We start from the raw sequence: 9,998 nt of genomic DNA, 5'->3' as shown, positions 1-9,998 counted from the left end.
CTTTACAAAACTTGGAGGATCTCTGTTCTTGCTTTGCAGCAGTTCCTTATTTTCTTCCTATAAAGTGGATAGAGTGAATGCATAATATGTAGGTCATGTATCTCTTGTTTGTCTATCTAGCTTCAAACTGCTCAACTAATTTAAATTAAATTTAGTGGAAAAAATCTGCATCTGAAGTTGTCTGGACACTTATACCATCAACAAAATGATATTCAGAGCTTCAATTTCCTTTTTGTAACACAAACTTCATGGTTCTCTCTATGTCACAAGCTAACCTTGATTTATTCAACTTTTCAAAAGGTTGGAGCATTTCCATTCGGGCTCATGCAAGAAAATGGACATGATTTTACTTCTTCNGCTCATTTTCAGCTCTGAAGAGATTAAAAAACTACTTAAGAAATTCGCAGAACCAGGATAGGTTGTCATCACTGGCTTTGATGAACATTGAAAAGTCCTTCCTAAACAAACTGCAGTCCAAACCCAGCTTTCTAGATGAGGTTATTGATCTGTTTGCCAAGAAAAACAGAAGAATCGAGCTGAATTATAAACAATAAAGTAAGCATTAATTATATTCCAGGTTCACAACCCTGTCATTTGATGGCTATAAAATTGTGTTGATAATTATGTGTTATTTTAATATATTAGCTTAAATATACAATACATATTAAACTATTGGCTGTTTTCTTTTAAATAGAAGATAGAAACTATAGGGTATGTAGAAACAATTTATATACACGTATATAAAGTTGCTTCCCTGCTTTCGGTAGTCATGCTACGCCACTGGGCTCTAGAAGGGAAGCCATTTAAAATATTTGGTATAGCACTATCACATCATCATCCTTCTCATTTCAGCACCCTTCCCCTACAAAAGTGACTATACCTCTTGTAAGTATTAAACTATGAATTACTTAAAAAAAATCGTTTTGTGGTCCTTGATGTCACCTGCAGTCTACAAATGTACTAAATCATAGAGTATCATAAAATCACTCACAAATACACCAAAAACACTTCAAACAATCCTTCATGTTTCATCTAATTATGCTTGTGGCAAGCATGGTCTGAAGTACAGGAGCATATAGGCACACACACTGGTTGGAAATTTGTCAGATATTAAATTTTATTTCATGTTTGTAATTGGTAAGGTCATTATTGTCAGTTTATGATGACATGTCATTTTCAAGGTTATGTAGTAAGTTATGCATGGTAATAATTATGAATGATGGGTAAGGAAGGTTGTTTAGGGAGATTAGGCAAATTTCAAGCAGAGAATGAGGCAAAGAAACAATGAACTCCAGAGAGAACATTCAGTCTGTGATTAAGATTTGAATATGGTACTTTCTGAATATGAATCAGCTGTGTGAGGTTTGAGGTTCTCATTGCAGTGACTGATAATTCTGCCCTGTGGGGTGTGTTTCCAGTGTTTTGGAGGAACCTGCTGCCTCCATCTTCAGGGTAGGAGTGTAAGCTGAGGATGGAAAGAAGTGGGAATATGGACAGGCAGGACAAAGACTGGGGCCCTCAGACAGCGAACATGAATAAAAGAGCAGGAAAGGGAGGGAGGGAGGGAGGAAGGAAATGTGGCTTTTAGAAAAGTTGTTTTCTGAGGGTCCAGCATACTATCCTATCCTAAAGACTGAGGCAGCAGGTCCCTTTGAAACTTTCATAATGTTCTACCAAACTGCATGGCATCACATCCTGGAATCATCGTGAACCAGTTTCGTTACACTGATCCAGCATTTGTTTACAGCTGGAAAGGCAGATGTCACTTCACAGTATGGAAAATGCAGGAAGTTCAAAAAGCTTCAGGAAGATACTGCATTTAATGACTAATAAATGTATCTGTGGATTTGGTCTCTACAGTGATCGTGACAGCTGTTAATTTTTTAAACAAATATTAACATTTATATCTTCTGATAGTGTGATAAAATACTTTTATTATTTGTGGAAACAACGTTCCATTACTGTTACAAGTCATCCAAAATGTTCAGATTACAAAAGTTTTAACATGCACATTTTGGTTCAAAAATGTGAATATGTGAAGTCAAAAAGATATGGTCTAGAATACACTGCAAATCATCTCAAAGAAACAGTAAATGGACGGTTTCCTTCAGCATTTCCTTAAAAAAAAGTTTTTAAAGTACTGTCATACAGATATGTGGCTTCTGACTTGACAAGTTTGCTGGTACACATAAACTGCATTCCTGTGTGTCCATGAAAAGGGCTGGTCTTCCTTTCATATATTTTTACTTTTATTCATCCAGTTCTGGAATGGGAACATCTGTTGGTGTTCAGTGAAACACTTCTGAGATTAGCTTTCTTACTCTCATACTGAGAATATTGGAATGGAATGATTATCTGTGTTCCTACTGAAGAAAATAAATTTCCTCTCTCAAAATACTACTGCTGTGGGCTGCCACATTTATTACACATACTGTGAATACTCCCAAATATCCACTGGAATTTGGAAGTCAAAACAGATATAACCACAAAAATGTGTACTTGTACAACTAGTTTGGTTTCTTGAGCAAAATATTTCTGATATTTTGAAATGGTAGATCAAACAGCAGTGTTAGGAGTATAGAGCCCACAGTAATTATCACCATCTCTGGTACATCAACCTGCAACAAGGAATTTGTTAATGTCAGCTGTAGCTTCAGAAATATGGTATTATTATTCATAAATATAAAATTCAAACAAATTAATTAAAATATTATACTTAAACCCTTAAAAGTGATAATATTCATTAAATTAACAACACAATCACTGCATAAAATGTAAGCATTGTTAACATGGAACATAATCACCATTTTTTACTGATTTATACAGTATATCTACATCCTGGTGGCAGAGGTAGAAAACAAGCAAGAGACAAGAAAATGAACGTGCCATATAGTGGCTCTTGATGAAACCAGAGCACAAGTTTATGAACCTGAACTGAAATGGCAGTCAAATGAATGATGCCGTCCAGTTTCCCACATCTGAAGCAAATTCACTAGAAAAACAGTAGGATCAAAGGTATGCTCACTGTGGCAATATCGATGTTACCATCCTCCACAGTGCAGTCTCACTGGTTGTACTGTCAATGCAGAGTACTACTAAGTATTTCTGGTGCATTATCTGTGTCCTTTAGTGAGACAAAAGCATCTGTGTTTCTACATTGGTGCTCAATCAGTTGCATTGCATGACAACGCACTGCTGTGAGGCAAAACCTTCTGGCATGGTGGCAAGGGGACTCTGGAACATCCTCTCTACTTCTCGGACATGAGTTCGTGCTACTTTAGTCTGTTCTCAATAACGAAGAAACATCTAAGAGGCAAATGGTTTTTACACTATGGAGGCGATAATGTAAACAATGGCACCATCTCTTGCAACAGTTAACAGGAATATCTATTGATGGCATCAGTCACATCCCACAGATTTGGGATAAGGTTGATGACATGGTACGTGACTATTCTAAAGGCATGTGACATTTCTTTTCATTGAATTCGAATGCTTCTTGGCATATTACACACATTGTTATTACTTTTAATTCATCCCTGATAAAAATCTGGCTTCAAAGTGGTAATAAAAATCTATTTTACAGATAGAAAAAAAAACATATTCATTAAAAAGTTACAGCAGAAATTTAATTTGCAATGGCTGTTTTGACACGAAATTAATGTGCTGGTTTAATTAACACATGAGGATTATATAACTTCAGAATCTGAATACTTTAAAAACTTACCAAAAGAAGCACATTATACGTGTAAGTAGCGCGATTCTTGCCAACCATGTAGAAAAGTATTGGGAACTGAATGAGATATAGCGCATAAGAAAGTCTTGTGGTCACCAGGAATCCATGCCATGATAAAATACGGCCCAGCAAACCTGCAGGGCATAGAAAACCTACTGTAATGCCATAAGAACTACAATCATTAAATGATACATTAATTGTATTAAATGTTATGGTTGAGTGGATAGCATTCTTGCTTTATATTTGGATGGTTCCTGGTTCATATCTCAGCTGGGACACAAACTATTCTGACAGATGACTTCCATCATTTCCCCTTAACTTCTCCATGCAAATGCTAGGATAGTAGCTATAATTAGCTCATGACTGCATTAAGATTCCTATTCAGTCTTCTTAGAATGTGATGCCATGTAGCCTGATTTTGGAGGAATATGGTGTCTCCATCTTCAGTGTAGAAGACTCTTCCACCATGATGATAAAGGCAGCAGTTTCTTTTAGAACGCTGGTAACATTCTACCAGACAACATGGTGTCATATCTCAGGAGACAGAAATCTTCAGTCACTGACTTGAGGGCCTCAATTTCACTTAAATATGGCAACTGGATGAACCTCAACTTTGGATATCGAAACAGGGAACATCCTTCTATCGTATGTGAATATCATCCAATATGCATTCAACTAACAAATTTTTATTTGCTGATAATGGGAAACCCCTCTTCCCAAGAGGCATCTGATTTCTGTGGGAATCCAAGGCTCCCATCATACCAGATTATACATACCTCCATGACCAATATAAGACACAAATATAATCCAGGCCGTGAACAGACACCAGGTAATAGGTACAAATGCTGCAAAGTTGGCAGCTTCTGTTGTGTTATAGATGTAGTGTCGGCTTGCCATGTGTGCCGGGCTGATTATTGACATATAGAAGCAAACCATAGCAGCGGTCCAGCCCAGTGTGAGATGCATCTGTACACACAACAAGCTTTCATATACTGATCCAGTTCCAAATATTAAATTGTTGTTAACAACTGAGTGGAACCCACATTTAATTTTCTTTAAATTGATGCTTTATCAATTTTAATGTTGTACTTTCAATGATTGCCAAGTCAATAATCTCAATGTTAATTTTGTTAGGGCTTCTAATCTCAATGTGAAATGTTCCCCATTGAAGATTTTATTCAGTTTTCAAATCCACTGCTTCTAAAAGAAACCTTAACCTCTGATTTCCACACCCTAACACATAACTCATGCTTGAAACACTATGAAACACTAAGGCTGTTTCAGAGTAAATACAGTCAGAGACAAAAATCCAAAGTATTTCCTCAAATGATCATCAAATGCAACATGTATACATCATTTAAAAGCCTGTTCTTTACTCTAAACATTGGTACATCGGTATATTGATACACTGATGCCACCTACTGAAAGAAATTTTGATATTTTAAAGCTTGCTTTAGCAAGGGCATATATTTCACTGTTCTTTTTAGTAATAAACAATGGTCTACTGAGCAAACAATCAATTTCATTTTCAGGGTAATACAGAGATGGTCAGTCATATATGAGTATGTCTTTGCTCCTATTTTTACTATTGTGAATATGTAACAGAATATAAGGCAAAATAATTTTTGGCTTGCAATGCAACTACATTTATAACAGCAGTCTTTTATTCACAATAACTGAACATTAAGGCCAATAAGGTAGAGCAAACAGCAAGGAATGCATCTGGAACACTGTCTAGCTGTACCTTCTTAAGTCTGAAGTCTCTGCCACAGTAACGGAGACCAACGCCCAGGGCAATCCCCATAACATAAACTGTTGCCCTATGTGCTGGTAAGGTATATGAGAAGTCAGCTGTTTGAAACAGCTGTCTAATCCTGAAAACAGAAAGGTTGGTTGCTTTTGACATCAGTTAAAAAATATTTCTTCTTTGGTTGGAATAGATTGTTTTGGAGACCTAACTCTATATCAGAGGATAAAATTAAAATGGACCTGAGAGAGATAGGTTGCTGAAGAGAATATCTGGTCCTAAGAGAAATAACATGAGACAGGTGAAGACTGCATAATGAAGAAAGATAAAGCTATCCCTGGGTACAATCAGTTAAGCACCACACCGTGAAGATGTATGAGGGAGTGGAGGTTTACCTTTAGAATTCTTAACCACTGTACTATATGGCAGTCAGTTATACATTTCACACCTCTGACACTTTTAACCCCAGGAAAACAGCCCCCAGTCCCCATTCTTTAGGACAATGACTGGGCCCAGGGCCGGTCTATACATTACAGAGAAGAGAAAAATCTCTTGCTCTTACCGGGAATTGAACCCCGACTCCTCAGATTTTCAGCCCATAGCCTAGTTGTTATACTGACTGAGCTATCCCAGCTCCCACTGTGTAATTAGGAGCTTCATAAACTGCATTCATCACAATATGCTACAACAGTTAGGAAATCAAGGATGAGATGGATGGGGCATGCAGAATGCATGAAAAAAGAAGACATGACTAAGGTTTGATAGAAAAACATGAAGGAACAAGACTTATGCATATATGTGAGGACAATATCAAACCTGATCTCAAAAAAGTAGACTGAAGAATGTGTAATTTCTTTATTAAAACCATCACAACACAACAATGTTAAGGTCGGTGCCAAGTTTGGCTCTGCTACATGTTTCAGCTACCATTAGCCATCATCAGGCAAATACATGGCTAACATATATACACAGCTGAACAACGGTACTAAAAGAACTGGATACAATAATATTAATTATATTAAAATATTTGGCATAAAATACAATAAATTAGATTATATAAAACAAAAGTTATAATATAGAACAAGAATAAAATTCGAGTGATGTTTTACATCATCGAGTGGTCGTTTACATTCCCTACAGAATGGACAATACTTTGTAAGATGAGGCACCGACTAAATAATTAACATTAATATTACTACATCTACATAANTTAATATAATTAATATTAGTGTATCCAATTTTTAAGTACTGCGATTCAGTGGTTGTATATATGTTGGCCATGTATTTGCCTGATCATGGCTTCTAATAGCAGAAACATGTAGCAGAGCCAAAACTAGGCACTGACCTTGATATAGTTGTGTTGTGACGGTTGTAACAAAGAGGTTGTATATTATAACACAACAGGATGCATGAAATGAAAAATGAAGAATGTGTGCTGGACTTATTTGGCTTAGAACAGAGATTTAAAGACATTAGGGTCATTCCATGAGAAGTCATCCAGATAGGTCACTCGACCATTTTTAAAAAATGTTTAATTTTGTACACTTATTTCTACATATGCCTACAATGCCTAGCATAATACTAGGCATTACTTGTCTAGCTAAGCAACTATTAGCTTAGTTGGAGATAAGAGTATGACAGTATGGACTGGAGTGAGCTCACTCTGGATAGGGTTCAATGGTGAAATTTTGCAAACAGAATTATAAACTGCCTTTTCTGTGACTGGGAATTTCTTGAGGACCTAAACCACTCCCTGAGGTACATTTTGTACCATGGAATTACTGAAGTGTGTCACTGTTAGTGCAAAGTCACTACAATAAGGTTCAAATTACAAAACTAATGGAGAACACAATGAATATGTATAATCATAAAATAAAAATCCATAATCTACGTTTTACATCACACAAGCATTCCAATTACATTATTTAAGTGGCCTCCGTAGTCTAGAGGTAACGTTCCAACCTCATGACTCGTGGTATGCGGGTTCAAACACGGCGGAAGTCGTGGAATTTTTAAGGGCGGAAAAATTCAGGGAACAAGTCCTCCGGGGGGGACTTTAAGCCATGGGTCCCGTGTCGTAGCATTACGGCACGTAAAAGAACCTCATATCTCCAAAGGAGGTCACTGAGCTAAATTCAAGGACATTTCTGGCCCAACAGTAGTCTCTAATGCCTCTGATAGATGGGGGAAGCATTATAGATACTGCCAAGCCAGTAGAGGCCGAACTCGCTGGCTCAGTCGTGACTGATGGTCGCACCAATATCGGTAGGGTATAGAGACTGGTAGAATATCATAGAGGGAAGCACAATGGACCAATACTGGTCTCAGTGCATGGGGAAACCCACCCTCTCCAATAACTAACTAACTACATTATTTAAGATACAATGAATATTTGTGGGTGCATCTGTAAGAACACTGAAAAAATTCAATCTTAAGTGCATAAATTTTCTATGTTCAATTCACATGAATTCTTTGCATAGTATTTTTTATTTTATTTAGGTTTTGTATTCATTAGTTAATTTTCTGAATCATGAATCTAATTCCGAATCTAACTAATGTATAAAAATTTAGTTCCTACCTCACTGGAAACATATTGCATCTCCATTACAAAGAGGAAAATGTTAATGGAGCTTAGGAAAATAATTGCTGTTTATTCTGAGAATCATATAAAACACTGAAATACACTGACTAAATGCAGAGTTCATTTTAAGGTACATACAGTACATAACGTACTATAAAGAAAAAATGTAATGCCAATGTATGAATTTATTTATCCTTGGATATAATTGATTGTCTATCGTTAGACAGGTATAATTTGCACTTACGAGCTTCCGAAAACAACATAGTGAGACAGATGTTTGGAGTATGTCACACTGTAGCGTAGAGCTGTAGAGATGGCTGCAACACCTGTCAGAACACTCAGACCAATCTGCGGCCACCTCCACACAATGTACACGAAGAATGGAGACAGTGCAAACAGCTGTGTGTCTATTCCCAAGTGATGGGTATGTGTTAAACACTGTAATACATAATGATTTATGACGGAACTGGTTAGCTACAGGATTATGTTAACCCTTTCACTGTCTTCCCTCATCATGACTGACTGACTATTAAATTAATATTTTAATTATATTATTTAAATATACATGTTAAATGTCAGATGAGACTACAAACTGATCATAAATGATCAGTCAGTATGAAATTGGAAGGAGTTAGCTCTGGCATATAGGAAGATACTCTCCTAGAATTTTCATAAGAAACTAGGAAACCCCACGAAGAACCTAATGTCAGAACATCTGATAGTCTCAGAAAGATTCAAACTAGGCACCTTCGAAATACAATCAAAAGGAGATCTGGCTGAACTGTGACTTACAAACCACATACTGTTCTTATGAACTGTTGTGAAAAAAGAAAAAATATTAATCAATCACTTTTTACAAATTAAATATAAAAACTCTGTTTTGTGGTAGTCATGCAGCTAAACACCTATGCCATCTGATCGGCATCTGTCTGCAGCTACTGAACTTCTGAAAAAGATCACGTGCCTCTGATATTCAGTAAGTTAGCCACCACTGATTTACTCCATTACCACTATACAAACATGTGTGGTAATTATGTTCACTGCAGAAAAATTACAAAGTACCACATCAAAGCTGTCACATCATTCTCCATGGGAATTAGCCTTTCCATGCATCATTCACCCACTGAACATCATGTCTGTCCATTTCCTTTCTGACGAGTCATCTGCCTATGATGGCTAACAACGCATACCACACAAATAATACTGAATCATGCCAACATAAGAGGAATGTAATTGGGGCAGTTTTGGTGACACATAAATTGATCTAGGTTTTATTAGCTTATATCAGGTTAGATTAAGTGGTGTAGTTTATTTTAATTTAAAGGAGGTTCCTTATAACACAATTTACTTTTGATATTCTAAGTCTTTAGCCTCATATATACACCATTAATTTGCTAATGATCAAATTTTAATATCAATATTTTTTTTGTTCCTTGAATATATTTTATTTTGCAGTTTTACAGGTGCCTTTTCTTTGAATACAAACTCTCTGTTGAGTAGTTTCCTGGCATTTACCTGGAGGAACTGAGAAAATGAATTAATGAATATATATCAGCACCACATATCTTTGAAATAGAAGATATTATAAAATCCTTGAAAACAAAAAATTCATATGGATCCACTAGAATTTTAAAAGTCAGCAGTCCCTATATTTCTTCTCCTCTAACTTATTTATGTAACAGAATGCTAACAACTGGCAATTTTCCACTAAGATTAAAGTTCTCTGAAATAAAGCCCATATATAAAAAAGGTGATAAAAATGACACATCGAACTACAGACCTATTTCACTGCTCACATCAATTTCTAAGATCTTTGAAAAGGTAATCTATAATAGAATGCAACAACATATCAAGAAAAATAATATTCTTGCTAATGAACAGTTTGGATTTAGACATGCACGATCAACAGATGATGCAGCTTACTATCTTATTAATAA

The 9,998-nt window shown here is 36.1% G+C and overlaps 1 protein-coding gene across 4 annotated transcripts in view; it reads right to left on the bottom strand.

Annotated features, from left to right (window-relative positions):
- Positions 1–1,914: 1,914 nt before the first annotated feature.
- Positions 1,915–9,998, bottom strand: part of LOC111868051 (O-acyltransferase like protein) — a 150,891-nt gene continuing 142,807 nt past the window's right edge. For all 4 annotated transcript variants that reach the window (XM_033752914.1, XM_033752915.1, XM_033752912.1 and 1 more), the window contains 5 exons: positions 8,306–8,499; positions 5,478–5,607; positions 4,510–4,699; positions 3,725–3,867; positions 1,915–2,618 (listed from right to left, as the gene is read on the bottom strand). In XM_033752914.1, coding sequence (XP_033608805.1) covers positions 2,508–2,618; positions 3,725–3,867; positions 4,510–4,699; positions 5,478–5,607; positions 8,306–8,499 — 768 coding nt within the window. In that variant the 3' untranslated portion in view covers positions 1,915–2,507. The remainder of the gene's footprint in view (positions 2,619–3,724; positions 3,868–4,509; positions 4,700–5,477; positions 5,608–8,305; positions 8,500–9,998) is intronic.

The sequence above is a fragment of the Cryptotermes secundus genome, unplaced genomic scaffold (genome assembly GCF_002891405.2).
Source record: "Cryptotermes secundus unplaced genomic scaffold, Csec_1.0 scaffold815, whole genome shotgun sequence".
Lineage (NCBI taxonomy): Eukaryota > Metazoa > Arthropoda > Insecta > Blattodea > Kalotermitidae > Cryptotermes > Cryptotermes secundus.
This window is presented reverse-complemented; position numbering and strand designations above follow the sequence as displayed.